The sequence below is a fragment of the Myotis myotis genome, unplaced genomic scaffold (genome assembly GCF_014108235.1).
Source record: "Myotis myotis isolate mMyoMyo1 unplaced genomic scaffold, mMyoMyo1.p scaffold_m19_p_15, whole genome shotgun sequence".
Classification (NCBI taxonomy): Eukaryota; Metazoa; Chordata; class Mammalia; order Chiroptera; family Vespertilionidae; genus Myotis; species Myotis myotis.
The window spans coordinates 52,293,197-52,314,127 of NW_023416319.1; the positions used below are offsets into that span (position 1 = coordinate 52,293,197).

Below are 20,931 nucleotides of genomic sequence, written 5' to 3' on the forward strand. Positions count from 1 at the left end.
TGCTGATTCATTACATTAATGACATAATGCTGATTGAAACTATTGTGTAAGATGTAGCAACTAGTCAAGACACATTGGCAAGACACTTGTGTTCCTGAGGGTGGAATATAAATTCCACAAAAACTCAAGGGTCTGCCACCTTAGTAAGATTTCTAAAGGTCCAATGAAGGAGAGATGGCCAAAGTCATGGATCCACATTGATTCATTGGAATACTTCAGAGGGTTCTTCTTTTCTTTAATCAAAGTTGTAAATTTCTTCCTCCAGAGAGCCTCCAATCAGTATCATCAAGATTAGGGCCCTTCTCCATGGCAATGATTGCTTCATAGGGCTTAAGTCCCGCTTGAATTAACCCCTTTCTTATACCATAGGGTGAGTGTCTCCCCTCTAACCATAAGGATGCACTAGTGTACATACATATACAAAAATTAACTCAAAATAGATCCAAGCTCTAAATACAAGAACTGAAACAATAGATGACATAGAAGAAAACATAGGTACTAAACTTTTGAACCTTGGTCTTAGAGAAGGTTTTATTAATTTGACCCCAAAGGCAAGGGTTGTAAAGACAAAAATAAGTCAATGGGACTAAATCACACTAAAAAGCTTTGTTGACCACAAAAGAAACTGCCAACAAAAGAAAAAGGGAACCAACCAACCAACCTGGCCAGTGTTGCTCAGTGGTTGAACATCGACCCATGAACCAAGAGGTCACTGGTTAGATTCCTGGTCAGGACACATGCCCAGGTTGTGGAATTGATCCCCAGTAGTGAGTGTGCAGGAGATAGCCAAGGGGTTAAGGTCGCTATTTCATTTCTAACATTAGCAACTTGTGTCTTCTCTTTTTCTCAGTTAACCTAGTTAGATGTTTAACAATTTTATTGACTTTCAAAGAACCAGCTTTTGGTTTTATTAATTTTCTTGATAGGTTTTGTTTTCTATTTCACTGCTTTCCACTTTGATCCTTATTATTTTTTTTACTTAATTTGTTCTTGTTTCCCAAGATGGAAGTTTAGACTATTTATGTAATCTATAATCACTAGATTGTATAATCTTAGATTACTTGTGTAACTTAATGATGTACTTGAGTATACCACCTTTACACTATCCATAAAAGCCCTGCTCAAGGTCTACTCTGTCCCTACTCGTCTCAACCCTCCTACTCATATAGTCAAAAGTTTCTAAGGGCCCAGTATCTCTCAGACCCCTCAATTTACAGCCCAACTTATACTCCTGAGCATCACCTAGTCTGACTTTGGCTTCTCTCCTGAACCCTATCTTGGAGGGCAGCTGATTACAGAGTGTTTGGACAAATTTTAGGCTGAAGGTTATTCACACATGTGCAGTCAAAGTACACCGTGGCTTGAGATGAACTGAATGAGAAAAGAAAGGGGCAGTAAGACTAGGACCTAGACCTCCTAATGCACAGAATACATTTTATTTACCATTTTGTTATTTGTATTTATAACTTTTAAGTGGTTGACATTAGCTTTGCAGTCCTATTTTTAAACTATTGCTTCAGGCCCTACACCCATGGGGGATGCACCTGATGTAACTACTACTAAACTAGGAATGCCTATTTCCTATTCGCAATTATATTAAGTTCCATTATGCATTTTGAAACACATAGTTTTTTATAATGTACCACTTATACATACCTAAGTCCTGTGAACTCAAAGGATGCTTCACGTATACATCTAATGCTATTGCCCTAAGTACTTAATTTATCCCTGCTTTCTAAAAGTTTCATATTCAATGGTTGCCAGGATTTGGTTTGCAAAAGGGCATAATTAAAACAAGAGAACTTATCGTGGTGAAATCTTTATTCCTTTGTAAACCTGATAAAATACTGATTTCAGATTTCTTTTTTATTTTGTAACCTATGCTGATGATTATTCAAAATGATGAAATTTCATATAACTACAAACACATACAGTGCATGTAAAGATGGGGGAAATCTGAATATGATCTTTATCTGACAAAGAAGTAGGGTGGCTTCAATTACTTGAGAACATAATATAGTTAGGTAGGATATAATCACTCAAAGCTTGGTGAAAGGCACAGGGGAATTCTTTATACTATTATTGCAACTTCTTGTGATTCTCTTTTTTCATTTTGCTATTTCTTTTTTTTCTTAAAGCTTTACATTGTACAATATAAATCTATAAATTAGTTTATGACATCAAAACAAAAACACAATTATTAATACTACAGTACATCTAAAGAAAATTTTCAAACTATATGTCTCAAATTGACAGATTTCTCCCCAATATAAATTCTGACATCACAGACTTTGAATTTTTGCTAAAAACTTTTACAAAATCAAAAAATTTGTAGGGTTTTATACCAGTAGTTACTTGACATTCAATTGAATGTTACTTCTTAACAACACTGTCCTCCTTTTGTTGCAGTCTATTAGTTTGTCCAACATCATCACTTTGGAGTAAAATAAGGCTAGTTTGTGGATGAAGGTTACTTTATTCAGAATATCAAGAGAACTTCCTCCATAGTGTGAACTCTCTGAGTTGTAGTGGGTGCTGAATTGTGACTCAACATTTCTAATATGTATTTCAATCATAAAATTTTCCTCCCATGTGTGTTCTCTGATGTACAATGAGGTTTGACTTCTGTGAGAAGTATTTTCCACACATGTTACATTTATAGGGCTTCTCCCCTGTGTGTGATCTCTGATGTTTAGCAAGGTCTGATTTACGGTAAAAAATTTTCCCACATTCATTACATTGACAAGCCTTCTCTCCTGTGTGAGCCCTGTGATGCACGGTGAGGGATGATTTGTGACTGAATGATTTTCCACACTCATTACATTTATAGGGTTTCTCCCCTGTGTGTTTTCTCTGATGTAAAATAAGTCCTGACTTCACACAGAAAGATTTGCCACACTCATTACATTTATAGGGCTTTTCATCTGTATGAGTTCTCTGGTGTACAATTAGAGCTGACTTATGACAGAACGCCTTTCCACATTCACTACATGCATAGGGTTTCTCCCCTATATGAATTCTCTGGTGCTGAGTGAGCTGTGATTTCTGGCAGAAGGTTTTCCCACATTCACTGCATTCATATGGCTTTTCCCCTGTATGTGTTCTATTATGTTTTATTAGGTATGATTTATTGTAGAATATTTTTCCACATTCCTGACATTCATAGGGTTTCTCCCCTGTATGTGTTCTATAATGTTGAGAGAGGGTGGACTTATGACTGAAGAATTTCCCACATTCGGGACATGCAAAGGGTTTCTCCCCTGTGTGAGTTCTCTGATGTACTGTGAGGTCAGACTTCAAGCAGAAGGTTTTTCCACATTTGTAACATTCATAGGGTTTCAACCCCGTATGAATTATCTGATGCCTGGTGAGGACAGACTTTTGGTAGAAAGCTTTGCCACATGTATCACATGCATAGGGTTTATCCCCTCTGTGAGTTCTCTGATGTTGTGTAAGATGTGACTTCTGACAGAAAGATTTCCCACACTCAGGGCATTCAAAGGGTTTCTCGCCTGAATGAGTTCGCCGGTGCACCGTGAGATGTGAATTCATACAGAAGAACTTCCCACATTCATAGCATTCATAGGGCTTCAGGCCTGTGTGTGTTCTCTGATGTTTAGTGAGGTCAGACTTCTGGTAAAAAGTTTTCCCACATGCATTACATTGATAGGGTTTCTTCCCTGTATGTGTTCTCTGATGTAATGTGAGGGCTGACTTGTGGTTGAAGGCTTTCTCACATTCATTGCATTCATAGGGTTTCTCCCCGGTGTGTGACCTCTGATGTTTAGTGAGGTTTGACTTCTCCCAAAACTTTTTCCCACATTCATTACATTGAAAGCTTTTCTGTCCTGTATGTATCCTCTGATGTCGAGTGAGGTGTGACTTCATCCAGAAAGCTTTCCCACATTCATTACATTCAAAGTGTTTCTCTCCTTTATGAGTTTTCTGACATTGTGAGAGGTATAACTTCCTCCTGAAATTATTTCCACTTTTATTATAATCACAGTGTTTCATATGTGACTCATGATGCTTTAAAAGTGTAGCATTCACACATAAGGATTTCCCACAAACACTAAATTCATAGTGATTTTCGTTTAAGGACATTATGTGATGTAATAAGATGGATGGGTTCTCACAGGATGTTCTTCCATATTCATTATACTCACAATCATTCCCATCTGTGATCTCTTTCATGTATATATTAAATAGTGCCTTTTCATAAAAGCTTTCTCGATATATGTTAAATTCAGAATTTCGCTGCAAAGTTTGAACCTTCTCATGTTGAACAGGGTCTTCATCATGACTGAAAGTTTTCCCATTTTTAAAAAATTCACTTTTCTCTATAGTATGAGTTTTTTCATATATAATATTGAATAGTAACTTTCTACAAGCATTAAATTCATCAGTCTTCTTTCCTGTATAGTTTTTCTTATTGATAATCAATTCTGAAATATAGTTGAAACTCATTCTACATGAGTCACATTGACAGAGTATTTTTCTGGAAGAAAAAGAATCTGTATCCAAGCTACATGGTTTTTGTATTACATTACTTCGTTCTTTAGTCAGTGTTTTGTTATTCATGAATACAACTTTCCAGACATGGTGAAACTGGTTTTCTTGGCTCATCTCTGTCATGTAATCAGGTTTCCAGATGGCTAGAAATAAGAAAAATTAATCTTACACATAAATAATAACACATTTCTTATGAATGTGACCTATATGCAAATGTTTTATGTTGTTGCTAACTTTGATGTCCAGACTCCAGGGATGAAAATAATTGCAAGTACATATATTTTTCTATTTTGGAGGGTTTGGGTGAAGAAAAACAAAAAGAAAAAAAAACTTGGAATAGTGGAAGCAGGGAGAGGAAACCAGCTATTAGAACACAGACATTTAGTTTCCAAAATCTGAGGAATAATAGCAACTGCTTAAATCTGAATCTCCCATGTATCCTCCAAAAGAACTATAAGGATTTATATAAGAAGAGCAATAAAATTACATATAGTAAACCATGACTTTAGCATAACTAGGAAATACAGAACACTACTCAGTGCAGTCACCACCAAGTAAGGACATAAATATTCAAATACAGAAAATCTATGGGAAAAGTTAGCTGGAGACTATAGCAACCATGTAAAATAAGAGATAGAATTTAAACATAATTAAGTACAAATAAAATTACTCCCAGAAAGTAAAAGCCCCACTGTCAGTAGGAAAATGCTGAGATGATGTTTCAGTTCTGAGAGATAAGCTAAGACTACTGGGAAATCCCAAAGAGGGTACTTGTAGTAGATGGGAACTAAGGAGGCAAGAGGTGAACAAAGTGAGGAATAAAACTGTGAAAACAACAAAATTACCTTAGAAAATAGGACTTAAATTACAAGGAGCTTGTTATGGACAGAATTGTGTCCTTCCAAATTCTTATGTTGAATCCCTAATCCCAGATGTGATGGTATTTTAAGATAGGGCCTTTAGGATATAATTAAGATTAAATGAGGTCATATGTGTGGAGCACTAATCCAATCGGAATGGTGTTCTTATTATAAAAAGATGAGACACCAGAGCTTGCTTGCTCTCCACACAAGTAGAGAGAAAAGGCCTTTGCCAGCGGTAAACTTTTTATATTCCTGTCCATTGCATTACCTGAAATTTCAGGTAGGATGTTAAAAGAGAGTGTTAAAACAGGACATCCATGCCTTGCTCCTTATATTGTGGAGAAAGCATCCAGTTTTTCTCAATTAAGAATGACATTAACATGTTTTTCATTAAGTTGAGGAAATGCCCCTCTATTCCTAGTTTGCCGAGTTTTTATCATGAATGGGTGTTGGATTTAGGCAAATGCTTCTTCTGCATCAATTACTATCATCATATTATTTTTCTCTCTATGGCCTGTTGATGGAGTAGATTATATTAACTGATTTTTGAATGTTGAACCAACATTGCACACCTTGAATAAATCCTACTTGGCCATGGTATATAATTCTTTTTAGACAGTGTTGGATTCTATTTCAATTTTTGTATCTATGTGCACCTTATGTCACCATCTGCTTTTGAGATTAGGAAAATAATAATCTTAAAGAATAAGGAAGACAGAATACCCTAAGGAATCTATAAGAAAGCTAGTATAGCTAATATACAAATTCAGCAAAGTTTCAGGGTATAAGGTCAATGCCGCCAAATCAGTTGTGTTTCTATATCCCTGCAATGAGCAATCAGAAAGAAAATTAAGAAAGCGATACAATAAATAATAGCATCTTATTTAGCCTATGTTGCACTACACTGATTGGTTTTGTGAATGTTAACCAGCCTGCATACCTGGAATATATCCCACTTGGTCATGGTATATAATTTTTTTATACATGGCTAATTTCTATTTGCTAGTATTTTGTTAATGATTTTTGCTGGTAGATTTATGGGAGATATTGACCTCTTGTTTATTATTTTTGTACTACCTTTCTATGATTTCAGTATCAGAATAATAAACTTGTCAGGAAGTGTTCCATCACCTTCTGTTTTTCTACAAGACATTGTGTGAAATCATAATTAATTATTTAAATGTTTGGTAAAATCTCCAGTGATGATATTTCACATTTCTTTTCTCCTTTTTAATTGGAGCTTTTTATTTAAAATTTCTTTAGTCCAAATTATCTATGACACCTTCTATGACAATCTATGGGCCATTCAGAGAAGGTGTCATAGATAATTTGAACTAAAGAATTTTTGGGCCATATATAATTACGTACATAATCTTGATTAAGTTTTGATAGTTTGAGATTTCTAAAGAATTGTTCCGTTTCTTCTAAATTGTCAAATTATGGCATAATTGTTGACAGTATTCACTTAATATCCTGTTAACAGATGCAGAAATGATATTCCATTTCTTTCTTGATATTGGTGATTTGTCAATATTTGTTAATACTATTTTTGTCAATATTGCCAGAAGTTTATCAATTTTACTGTTTTTCTCCCCCAAAGAATCAGATTTTTATTTCATTCGTTTTCTCTATTCTTTTCCTATTTTCAACTTCACTGATTTCTGCTCTTAATTTTTTAATTTTCTTCCTTCTACTTGCTGTGGATTTACTTTACTCTTTTCCAGTTTCTTGAGGTAAAATTTTAATTATGGGTTTGAAACCTTTCTTCTTATCATTAGTTGCATTTTAGTACTATAAATTTCCCTCTCAGAACTGCTTTAGCTGCCTCCCACATATATTAATATGGTGTGTTCTCATTCCATGCTATGTATTTTTAATATTTCTTTTGAGCCCAATCCAGTTGGTTAGGGCGCCAGCCCTCAGACTAAAGGTTCTCAGGTTTGATTCCAGTCAAGGGCACGTACCTCACTTGCAGGCTCAGCCCCGCCCCAGTTGGGGTGCATGCAGGAGGCGATCAATGCGTCTCACATTGATGTTTCTCTTTCTGTGTCTCTTCCCCTCACTTCCACTCTCTCTCAAAACCAATGGAAAAAAATATCCTCAGGTGAGGATTTATATATATATATATATATATATATATATATATATATATATATATATATATAGAGATATTTATATATATACATATATATATATATAGAGAGAGAGAGAGAGAGAGAGATTTATATATATATATACATATAGAGAGAGAGCCTTCTTCATTGATCTATGCATTATTTATAAATATCTTGTTTAATTTCCAAGTGTTTATTTTTCTCTTGCCTTTCTGTTACTGATTCTTCGTTGGATTTCATTACGGTCAGAGAACATAACTTACTCAGCAGAATGTCAATTCTTTTAAATTTATTGAGCTTTATTTATGCCTCTAGATGTTTTATCTTTCTGAATGTTCCATGGGCGCTTGAAAAGTATGTCTTTTCTGCCATTGTTGGGCAGTGTTCTATAATTAAGTTTTGATAGTTTGGGGTTTCTAAAGAATTGTTTCATTTCTTCTATACCCTGGTGGTCTTGTTCAGTTTTTCTGTGTCTACTGTTGATTTAATGTCTAGAAGTTCTACCAACTTTTATCCACTTCAAGTGAAATGTAAAACTTTAATTCAACTAAAATCCCTCTTCCTCCAGCTTAAAATATAATTGTATTAAGTTCCTCAAATCATATTATAAACTTGGTTCAAATGATTTCAGAAACTCATGAGAAGAAAACTGTCATATTTAACCTACTTTTGCCACTTCCAAAGTTCTTTCTTTACTGAAGTTCCAAGCTTTCTTGTGTTATTTCTATTTAGAAAACTTACTCTAGCCACTTCTTTAAAAGTAGGTTTGCTAATATTTTCTCTTAGTTTTCTTTTGTATAATAATATCTTTAGTTTACCTCTTTAATGAATACATTTTCCAAGATAAAAAATTTTTTTGAAAGTGCTTTTTTTTCCCCAGTAGTTGAAAAAAAAAGTGCTATTTCCTTGTAGCCTCAATGGCTTCAGATAAGATATCCACTGTCATTCCCAAAGGTAATGTTATTTTCCAATGCCTACTTTCAAGATTTTTTCCCTTTGGTTTTCAGAAATTAAATTATGATGTGCCTTCAATGGATTTATCTTCTTGGAAGTTCAGATTCTTGAATGAGTAGTTTTATATCTTTTGCCAAATTTGAGAAGTTTTCAGCCATTATTTATTTAAATACTTCAACACCACTCTCCTCTCCCCTTCTGTTACTCTGATGATACAAATGTTAGTTTTTTTATCACTGTCCCCCTTCCAAATACAGAGATAATCCAAACTCTTCTTAAAGTAGTGCACTCAGTCACTTTAACCCTGCTTTGATTTCTCTGAGAGATTTTACCCACAGAACATTTAATATATGCAAATATCTGTGTATGTATTTAGCACTTTATTTTGATTAAAATATATTTAACATGTAACATTGTGTAAATTTAAGGCCTACATGTTATTTTGAAACACTTATATACTGTAATATGACTGCCATTGTACCAATAATTAGCACCTCTATCTCAGATAATTATTTCTATTTTTGGAGTTGAAATAATTAAGTTCTAGTCTATTAGCAAGTTGGATGATTATAAAACAATACTATTCTCTATCTATAGAGAATAATATATATATAGGGCCATTCTAGGGCTTATTTGCTACTCTTTGCAAGTTCACACCCTTACACAACAATTGGCTTATCTCTGCACACACTAGAATCTGCTAACCACTATTTTACTTTTTGTTTTCAAAAGTTTGCCTTTTTTAGATTCTGCATATGATACCATACAGCACTTGTCTTCCTTTGACTTATTTAGCACAATGGCCTCAAGGTACATTCATGTTGTCACAAATAGCAGGATGTCCACAAATAGCTAAATATTTTGGTGTGTGTGCACATGTGTGTGCGTGTGTATGTGTGTGTGTGTGTGTACATATTTAGCTTACATCCATTCTTCTTTATCCATTCAACCGCTGATGGGCACTCAGGTTGTTTCTGTATTTGGATATTGTGAATAATGTTGCAATAAATGTGGTAGTGTATTTATCTCTTGAATATCCTATTTTCAGTTCCTTGTGTACATACCCAGAAGTTGACTTGCTGGATCATAGAGCAAATCTATTTTTAATTTTTTAGGAACCTCCACACTGTTTTCCATAGTGACTGAACCAATTCCATTCCCTCCAACAGAGCACAAGAAGTCCCTTTTCTACACATTCTTACAAACACTTGCTACCTCTTGTCTTCTGGATGGTAGCCATTCCAACAGGTGTGATATGATATCTCACTGTGGTTGTGATTTGCATTGCCTTGATGGTTAATGATGATGAGCATCTCTTCGTGTACCTGTGGCCATTAGTGATACTTTTATTTATTTATTTTTTATATTTTTATTGATTTCAGAGAAGGAGGAGGAGGGAGAGAGAGAGAGAGAGAGAGAGAGAGAGAGAGAGAGAGAGAGAGATCAATGATGAGAGAGAATCATTGATCAGGCTGCCTCCTGCATGCCCCCTACTGGGGATCAAGCCCACAAACCAGGCATGTGCCCTTGACCAGAATCGAACCCTAGACCCTTCAGTCCACAGGCTGATGCTCTATCTACTAAACCAAACCAGCTAGGGCAAGAAGTATTCTTGAAAAAACATTTCAAAGCTGTCAACCTCTGGATTAACCAAAGGAAAATAACAAATCCCTTGATGTTCATCTGTACAGTACACACTAACTCACCTGGGAGTCTCTGGCTTGGGAATTCTTCCTCCAATATCCATGGCTCCTCTCCTTGCTCCAACCTGAAGATCACTTCTGGTTTGGTGACACAATACCCTGTCAAAGTGAAATAATTTAGGACTTGGACCAGGAAGCCTAGATGTCAGGGACTCTAAAAGAGGAGGAAGCTTCTGGAGCTGATCAATGAAGGTGCCACTGAACATTTTACTGAAGAGGTAAACACAAATATCTTCCTGGTGCCCAAAAGTGGTCAATCAACATTGATGCCTGAATTCAATCTTAACTATTGTTAAATTCTGTAGACTACCTCTATGCTTCATGATTGGAAGGATTTTGAAATGCCTTTCAGAATTACCTAATAAACAGACCTTACCCACTGAGACAAGGTTGCTGTAGTTCTCCAGCATCACATCTCTGTACAGGGACCTCTGAGTGGGGTCCAGATGCTGCCACTCCTCCTGGGTGAAGCCCACAGTCACATCCTTAAATGACACTGATGGCTGGAATTTCTGATCAATGTGAAATGTTCAGAATTAGGTGACATGGAAAAAGATGTATCAACTAATCCTTACCATGATTACTGTTCAGGGATGAGCAAAACGGTTTACAGAGCATTCCCAGTCAGGGCACATACCTGGGGTGCGTGTTTGATCCCTAGTTGGGGAGTGTAGGGAAGGCAACCAATCGATATTTCTCTTTCACATTGATGTTTTTCTCTCTCTCTCTCTCTCTCTCTCTCTCTCTCTCTCTCTCTTTCTAACTCAAAGCATGTCCTCAAGTGAGGATTTTAAAAAATAATAAAATTAGGTCCTTTCATCACATCTATTGAAAAAATTCCAGATGGATTATGGTACTAAATACTAAAACAAATTTGGAAATTTTAGACAACATATTGGAAAATTGCATTAGGCCCATGGGGTAAGGAAAATAAGAATAAATACAGAAGACACAAAGAGTTATATCAAAATATAAATATACCATTAAGTTAAAAGAAAAACATCATATTGAGAAAAGACAATTCCTACAAAACTCAGCAGAAAACCTGAAAAGCCATAAATGTATGAAAGCTTCACAACCTCAATCAGACACATAAAAATTAAACAGTGACATTTTTCATATATTAGTGTAGAAATAATTTTTTATATCTGGAGAGGAAGGAGGAATAGTCTTCTAATTAGTAGTAATATACCTAGAAAAATTAGAAATCCTCAAATTCTACAACTTAAAAATATTAATCATAAGACTCTAGAGCAGTGACTCTCAAGCTTAGTAGGTGTCAGCATCCTATGGATGACTTATTAAAACATGACTGCTGATGCCCTAGCTGGTTTGGCTCAGTGAATGGAGTGTCAGCCTGCAGACTGAAGGGTCCTGAGTTTGGTTCCAGTCAAGGGTACATGCCCAGGTTGCAGGCTCGATCCCCAGTGCGGGGTGTGCAGGAGGCAGTCAATCAATTATTGTCTCTCATCACTGATGTTTCTATCTCTCTCCTCCTCTCCCTTCCTCTCTGAAATCAATAAAAATATATTTAAAAAAACAAAACAAAAAACATGACTGCTGGGCCTCATCCCAGAATTTCTCTTCCATGAGGCTTGGAATGGAGCATCAGAATCTGCACTTCAAACAAGTTTCCAGATTATGCTGCTGCTTCTGGTCAAAGAACCTCACTTGAGAAGCACTGCTCGAGTCGGGAGATACATTTGCCTTTGTGCTGAGACAATGAAAAGGATATTCACAGCAACATCATTTATATTACTGAAAAACAGAAATTACTTAAGTGTCTACCAATAAAAAAGAGTATTTAGGATATAGTGTTGCCATCCAATGGTGAGTTGGGGAAAAATATGTATCATATATCCATTAAGATAATTCATATATTTTTAAAAGCACCCACCCTAGCTGGTTTGGCTCAGCAGATAGAGCATAGGGCTGTGGATTGAAGGGACCCAGGTCAGCCCGATCCCCAGTAGGGGGCATGCAGGAGGCAGCCAATCAATGATTCTCTCTCATCATTGATGTTTCTATCTCTCTCTCCCTCTTCCTTTCTGAAATCAACAGAAATATATATTTTTAAAAAGCACCCAAAACAATAAACTGTATTGTTCAACTATCTACATATTTCTTCAATGAGATATAGAGATAAAATGGGAAGACTAGTGGACAAGGATGAAAACTTAGAATTAAAGTAGGGACACGGTGAGGAAGACTCCAAAAGAGGGCCATCAGAAGAGCTGTATAAGGATACTTCCCAAGAGAAAGTAGTCAGTAAGGTAATGTAGCTGTTGTTCAAGATAGATAACTGCAATTAAGTCACTGGTGACCTTTACCTGGGTAGGTTCTAAATAGTGGAGGGGAAGAGCCAAGGCAGAATGCTATGGGATAAAATTTGACTGCAAACCCCAGAAACATTTACTAGAGAACTTAACTTTTAACCATTTGCTGCACGCCTTGTCTACACAGCCTAGCTAAATAAAATAGTTATGGAGAGTTTTCGCAACAGGCATGCAGGCCATTCATTCCTCTAAACACACTAAGTTTTATGCTAAGAACAAACAAGACCATCATAAAACTGACTGCTTGAACCACCTCTTGGACCCTTTTGCTTCCAGTGAGGAACAGTTTGAGGCACTCATTGGGTCTTGAACAGAATTTGTCTGTATCCAAGTGTTTCCCTTTCTACCATGATTATCAGAAACATCAGAGACATACTTGCAAGTCAACCTGGAAACTCTAATATCTATATATATAAAAGCATAATATGCAAATCAACTGGACAGCGGAACAACTGGTTGGCTATGACGTGCATTGACTCCCAGGGGGCAGATGCTCAATGCAGGAGCTGCCCCCAGCCCGCAGGCCCCGATTACTTGATCGGAGCCTGCTGGCCAACCTCTTGGTACCTCCTCCCGGCCGGTAGGCTCTGATCGCCTGATGGGGAATGGGGAACTGGGGGTGGGTGGCAGTGAACATGGGTGGTGCCAGGGCCCCAATCGCCCTGCCAGTCACCCCATACACAGAGGGCGACTGGCAGAGGTGGCAGGGGGTGGGGCCGACTGCTGACAAGTGGGGAAGATCAGCTCTGATTGCAGGCCAGGCCTAGCGACCCTACCTGTGCATGAATTTCATGCACCGGGCCTCTAGTTTATTATAAAAAGAATTTTAATTCACAATCTTATCTAATAAGAGAAACATGCAAATTGACCATACCTCTGCTACACCCACAAGCCACACCCACCGGCCAATCAGGAGCAAGTATGCAAATAAAACCAACCAAGATGGCAGCGGCCACGGAGCTGGAGCGAACAGGAGGCTTGGGTTGCCTCCGGCGATGAAGGAAGCCAAGCTTCCCACCTGCCCTGGCCGGCTGTGAGCTCCGCTCAAGGCTACAAAGTTTCAATTATAAAAGATAAATAAATCCCAGATACCTGCTTCCAGCCGCTGTGGCCTCAGATCAAGGAGGGTCTGGGAGCCTGGGTTGCCCGGGGCCATGGCCAGCCAGCAAACAGCCATCAGCCACTCACCCAGGCTGGCCAGGCACCCCAGTGGGGACCCCCACCCTGAAGAGGGTGTGGCCAGCTTGAAAACAGCCCTCAGCCCCTCACCCAGGCTGGCCACGCCCCCCCAACAGGGACCCTCACCCCATGAGGGCATGGCCGGCCTGAAGACCACCACAGGCCCCTCGCCCAGGCTGCCCCAGGCCCCAAGGGAACCCCCAACCTGATCCAGGACACCCTTCAGGGCAAACCAGCCGGCCCCCACCTGTGCACCAGGACTCTATCTATACTAATAAAAGGGTAATATGCTAATTAGACTGGGAGACCTTCCAGGAGACCTTCCGGACGTTCTTCTGGACAAAGCCATGGTGATGGGGCCAAGGCAGAGGCGGTTAGAGGCCAAGAGGGGAGGGCAGTTGTGGGTGATCAGGCTGGTGGGGGGGCAGGGCTGTTGGGGGTAAGCAGACCAGCAGGGGGGCCAGTTGGGGGCAAGCAGACCATCAGTGGGGGTCAGTTGGAGGTGATCAGGATAGCAAGGGGGGCAGTTGGGGGTGAGCAGGCCAGTGGGGAGGGAAGGTGGGGGCAAGCAGGCCAGCAAGAGAGGCAGTTGGGGGTTATCAGGCTGGCGGGAGGGGGGTGTGGCATTTGGGGGCAAGCAGGCCGGCAGGCAGAGTGGTTAGGGGCAATCAGGCAGGTGAGCGGTTAGGAGCCAGCAGTCCCAGATTGCGAGAGGGATATCCGACTGCCGGTTTAGGCCCGATCCCTGTAAACCAGCAGTAGGACATCCTTTGAGGGGTCCCAGATTGGAGAGGGTGCAGGCCGGGCTGAGGAACACCCCCCACCCTACCCCCAGCCCACCCCCTCGCACGAATTTCATGCACCAGGCCACTAGTATATTAATAATCAGTATAAATCTACAGGCCAATGGTGGCCCTGCTAGGAATCTGTTACTTTCCCTTTTTGGTGAAGTTTGACTTTTATCTATTACTAATTTCCCATCTTAACATATGGACTCTTAGAAATCACACAAAGTCTATTGTAAAATAAAGTGGAGACAAACAAACAACTTACCTGGGATTTGTTCATTTTCTGGTGTTCTTGCAAAAGTGTAGGCAACTCTGAAGACATGCTGGGTTACAAGAAGAAGAATAGAGTCATGAAAGATCTGGCCTGCCAGCAGCTCCTGACTTCTGCCCTGGGAAGCACCCCACCCCCCCAACCCCCCAGTATATAGTAGTAATGTCAATATCCCTTTGACCTGCAGAAGGTAGAGGGAAATGGTGAAAGACAACCTATCTGACTTTAATATAATCATACTAGTGACCTGGTGCATGGATTCGTGCACATTGAAATGCAATTAATTAGAAGGTGGCCAGCAGGGCAGGACTGGGTGAAATGGGCCAGACATGCCCTGGAGCCAACCTCCCAGCGGTCCCTCCCTGGCGTCTGCAGGGGTCCCTACAGCAGGTGGGGTCCCCCAGCCTGGCCTGCAGGGATTGGGGATCAGGCTGAAACCAGCTCTCCAACATCCACCGAGGGGTCCGGGAGTGTGAGAGGGCACTCTGCAAAGTTGCTGTTGTACAGGTTGTGGAACACAAATGCAAGTTTGCAGTAAACCAGATTCGGGCTGACAGTGCCCCAGCAACCAGATAACCCATGGCTGAAGATGGAATCTCACAGCAAGGAATAGGGCTCCCTCCGCTCTGGTTTCAGGGTGCATCACCCAAGAACCGCCACTGCCAAGTCACTGCAGCTCGGCAGTTCCTTCATTGAGCGTCTGCCCCCTGATGGTCAGTGCACGTCATAGTGACTGGTCGGACACTTAGCATATTAGTCTTTTATATATAGAGATATATTGCTTTGAGGCATAAAATGTTTAGTGGGTTAATATAAATATTTGCTTCCTGTGGATTTTTCAATAGTTTAAGTCTCCCTTGGTGTTCACAAAAAATTTAAATGACAAACCTGATTGAAACAAAAAACACACCTAATGAAGGAACATTAACCCTTCACCAAACCCGTGGTGAAGAATACTGAGGGATAAGCTGTTTATCATTGTCCCTACTACCAATACCGAATTCTTTAGATAGTGACTCCTAAGAAGACTATAAAAAGCAGTGCTTTAAGGAAAGGTCTATGTTTTAATTTATCTTTGTTGTCATTTCTCAAAAGGATCTTTTATACAAAACTTCTTCTACTTGTGTGGAAAAGAGACAGTAAGTGCTAGCTTAGGAGTCAGGAGCTCTGGCCTTTAGTCTTCACCACTAACAAAGCTGTGGTCCTGAATGAGTCACTAACCTTCGGAAGAAAAATGAGGCACAAAAGAGCTAATCCTTGAAACTTCTTCCTGGATGCTAGTGCAAGTCCGGGCAGAGCCACAGCATCTGCCAAGACACAGGGATGGGCATGGCTGGCAGCACCGCAGATCCAGAACGGGTGCCGGGAGACCAAGGAGCCTGTCCGTCCGTCTGGAGAGGAACAGCGGAGTAAGCGGCGACAGACAGCGCGGGAGCCTTTCACCGCAGACCCAGCTCCCCAAGGAGCACGTCTCGCACACGCACGCCCTCCTCCCGCAGCACCGCGCCTCCCCACCGACCAGATGCACCCCCACGCCCTCCAGTGGCCCCAGAACCGTCCTCCCCGCCCCCTCCCCCCCCCGCCCCCTCCCCCCGCTCCGTGCAGAGGAGGGTCCCGTTGGGGGCGGTCCAGTTCTAGGTCCGACAGAGACGCCCGTCCCGCCGCCCAGGGGCCCACAGAGCGCCTCCCAGGGGCCGCGCGAGCCCCCCGTTCTCGCCCAAGCCTCCCGCGCTCACCCGCGGCTCCCTCCTCAGGTGACAGTGGCCCCGGAGATCGCACAGACTCGGGGACCCCAGGACCGCCTCCGAAGCGAGGCCAGAGACAGACAGAAGCAGCGGAAGGCGAGAGCGCAGAGGAGAAGGCGGTCCTGGGCATGCGCAGGAGACCCGCGCGCGGAGCCTGCCTGCCCTCCCTCCGGGCTGCGCTGCCAGCCTGCGGGGTTGGCGGGGAGGTGCAGCCTCAGCTCGGGGAGGTTGGGGAGGTCTGAGATAGTTCCCTGGGTCCGTCATGGGCTCCCCGGAGAGTTCTGGATACCAGCTGAGTTCTTTGTGCAGCCAGAGTGCAACTCAGACACAAAGCCGTCAAGGAGCGGCAACCTGCATGTCAATTTCACTTTTTCAAATACCGGGAGATAGATCCCAGCAATACAGAAGAGTAAACTCTAACCCCATCACCGATTGCAGGGCGCGGGGGAGAGTGTGTGTGGGTGTGTGTGTTTGCGGGGGTGGGGGGACGTGGCAAGAAAGCTGGTCCATCAAAACCATGTAAGCAATAACGAAAATTGTAGGTAAATCAGGAAAGAGACACAATCCAAAAGAAAATAAATATATTTATTAATTTACATAAACATATTCTTTCCTCTGTGACAAAGTTACTTGAAAAATAGAGATATACACTTTCATAGACCAATATTCTCTGACAAAAATTACAATAATAATCTCAACAAATGTATGTACTTTGATTTTTAATATATTGTGTACTATACACAAGCATTCTTAACTTCATCTGAAATAAATAAAAATCTAAATTAACAGCCAGGGGATATTTTTAAAAGAAGAAAAATGCCTAAGAAATACCAATACGGATAAATTACTCTATTATTCAAAATAGTTTGGCATCTGCTTAATGGAAACACTACAGCCTAGATTGTTTTTAAAAATCTAGTGTAATAAATAAATGTAGCATTTCAAAACAATGAATGAAAGAATGGAGTATTCCATGCAGCAAGTCACCCCCAATAATTTGGAATAAAGGTTATGCCCATAAAGTATATGTGATGGAATTCATGTGGATTCAAGATCTGAAATGTTTAAACCACTAAGTTAAAAAAAATACAGTAAATGAGATCAAGAAGTTGTGACACTGAAGATAGAAACCATAAATGTAATATCTAATACATGTTATTATAGAAAAAATAACTCAATTCTAATTTTAAAATGTTAAAAGCAAATAAAACCAAAAATTATATTTATACTATTTGAAAGAAAATATATATTAATTAAATAAGGATATCTTTAAACCAATAGAAAGAAAAACTTAAAATGGGCTATAGAACTGACCAGTAATAGCCCTGTCTGGGTGCTCAGTCATTTGGATCATTGTCCCATACACCAAAAAGGTATGGGTTCAGTTCCAATCAGGGCACATATCTAGGTTGTGGGTTTCATTCTCCCATGGGAGGCAATCTCGATGATTCTCATATAGATGTTTCCCTTTCTCTCTCTCTAAAAGTCAATTTACCAAAATAATCCTTGGGTGAGGATTTAAAAAAAAAAAAGAACTACCAGTAATGAAATTAAAAAGAAAATGCAAATGAATATTTTCATTAAAAAGTCCACTATGATAATTAAAAGATGCAGATGTTTAAGTAAACACATATGAAATCATTTATTGAGATTAAAATTTTTAATTTATATACACCAAAGTTCACTCTATTTGATGCAGTTTTATATGTTTTGACAAATGCATAGATCTGTGTTACCACCACCACAGTCAACAACATAACTGATTTCATCACTGCCCAAGAAATTTATTTTATGCTACTTTTTTGAAGTCAAACTCTCTTACCTCTGGCAGCCGCTATGTATACTTCATGCCAATAAGTTTTCCCCTTTTCTGGAAAGTCATGTATATGAAATCATACAGTACGTAATCTTATGAATCTTGTATCTTTTACTTAGCACAATGCATTTGAGATTCATCTGTGTTGTTTCATGTACCAATAAGCTTGGGTTTTTGTTTGTTTGTTTAATCCTCATTGTTTATCATATGTTTAATCATGTGTTTATTGATTTTAGAGGGAGGAAAGGAGAGAGAGAAAGAAACATTGATATGAGAGAGAAATCGATTGGTTGCCTCCCACATGTGCCCCAACCAGAGACCAAAACCACAACCTGGGTATGTGCCATGACTGAAATCAAGCCTGCTGTCAATGCTCCAACCAACTGAGCCACACCAGCCAGGGCCCAATAAACTTGGTTTTTATTGCTGAGTCCTATTCCATGGTATAAATTTACCACATCTCACTTACCTAGTCCCCAGCTGATTGGAATTTAATTATTTCCAATTTGAGAAAATTATGAAAAAAATAACCATTTTCAAATATAGGATTTGAGAAGATTCAAGACTGATATGCAGTTTTGGCACCTCTATTTTGAGTTTAATTCGTGTAAAGTCTCTAGAGGTGCCTGTACTTCAAATGCAAAAGCAGCAATGCAAAATTATAAGAAATATAAAAAAATCTAGGAAACATATCATCACCTAAAGATAGCAATAATTCTCCAAATACCAAGTTTGAAGGTACAGAATTTTGTGATGGAGCGGGTAAAGAATTCAAAATAGCTCTTTTGAAGAAACTCAAGGAGCTACAACAACACTCAGAAAGAAATCAGGGTGGAAAGATATGAACAAAATGAGTTGTTTATTAAAGAGATATAAGTCATAAAAACAGAAATCCTGTTTCTGTTTCTAACAAAACAGAAATCCTGGAACTGAATCATTCAATGAATGAAATTAAAAATGCAATAGAAAGTTTCTGCAGAAGAGTACATCAAATGTAAGCAGCCCAGCTGGTGTTGCTCAGTGGTTGAGTGTTGACCCATGAACCAGAAAGTCTCGGTTCAATTCCCAGTCAGGGCATATGCCCTGGTTTCAGGCTCGATCCCCAGTGGGAGGTGTGCAGGAGGCAGCCAATCAATGATTCTTTTATTATTGATGTTTCTATCTCTCCCTCTCTCTTCCTCTCTGAAATCAATAAAAATATTTTTTTAAATGTAAGCATAAGTGAGAAAAAAAGATAGAAATAAACCAATTAGAAGAAAAAAGGATGAATAAAGCCTGTGTGACCTATGGCACTCTGTCAAATGTACAAATATGAAAATAATTTGGGTTCCAAAAGGAAAAGAGAGGGAAAAAAGGGGAGAAAGTATATTTTAAAAAATAATAGCTGAGAATTTCCCAACCCGGGGAGAGGTTTGGACTTAAAAGACCAGGAACCCAGCCCCAGTGGTGTGGCTCAAAGCATCTACCCATGAACCCAGAGGTTACCTGGTTTGATTCCTGGTCAGGGCATATGCCCAGGTTGCGGGCTCCATCCCTAGTGGGGGCGCGCAGGAGGCAGCTAATCAATGATTCTCATCATTGATGTTTCTATCTCTCTCTTCCTCTCCCTTCCTCTCTGAAATCAATAATAAAAAAATATATACTTTAAAAAATCACAAAGCCAATAGATCACTCTGTTCTCTCAATGCAAAAAGACCTTCCCAAGACACAGTATAATGAAACTGTCAAATATCAAATATAAAGAGAGAATGCAAAAAAGCACCAGGGGGAAAAAAGATTGTTACTTCCAAAGGAACCCCCATTAGGCTGTCAGTGGATTTCGGAGCAGAACCCCTACACACCCAGAGAAAGTGGAGTAATATATTCAGAGTTGAAAGAAATAACATGCCAGATAAGAATACTCTATCCAGCAAAGTTATCCTTCAGATAGGAAGGAGAAATACTTTCCCAGATAAACAAAAGCCAATTTTATCACCATTGACATGCCTTTCAAAGAAGATTTTTAAGCTGAAAGGAAATGACACTAACCAGCAACATGAAAACATATAAAAATATACAACACACTGGTAAAGAAAAATATACAATCAGACTTGGAAAACTGAAATTCTGTAGTAGAATGGTATGTCAATTTGTTAATAAATATGCAATACAATAAGAGGTAAAAAGCGGCATCAAAAACATAAGAGGGGACAAGTAAAAGTGTAAAGCTGATGCCGTTGTAATAACCGGGTAATTATTTAACAGGAAAGAAGGGAAGGGAAGGCTGTATATATAGGCATGCAATTTATCCAGCTTTGCCAAAAAGCTGCATTTAACACTCTCCAAGTCTGTTCCCCACTCAATGATGGGGGAAGGGACTACAAAGGCAATTTAGACTCATGTCCAGTGAAATCTGATGATGTGGGAGGCTAATTGCCTGCCAATCACACCTGTAAACAAGTAATTGGCCAGGATGGGCATGGCCGCTGCAAGGGCACGAAACCTAAATATTTAAACTTAACAAAGAAGTGAGCTCTCTCTTGGGACTCCTGCTGCAGGGGCTGCGCTCTCCCGTGCACATGGTGCATGGCTATGTTGGGCTCCCCACGTGGACTAGTGGACTTTGATCTGGCCTGAATGCCAAACCACACCGGCTGCAACATGGAACAGG

The 20,931-nt window shown here is 39.7% G+C and overlaps 1 protein-coding gene across 1 annotated transcript; it reads right to left on the reverse strand.

Annotated features, from left to right (window-relative positions):
- Positions 1-506: 506 nt before the first annotated feature.
- On the reverse strand, positions 507-16,583 carry ZNF33B (zinc finger protein 33B). The gene is given in 7 exon segments (XM_036337275.1): positions 507-2,585; positions 2,587-4,655; positions 10,150-10,245; positions 10,523-10,658; positions 14,715-14,772; positions 15,942-16,111; positions 16,457-16,583. Coding segments are annotated over 5 exon segments (2,592 nt in total). The 5' UTR covers position 14,772; positions 15,942-16,111; positions 16,457-16,583; the 3' UTR covers positions 507-2,351.
- Positions 16,584-20,931: the final 4,348 nt, after the last annotated feature.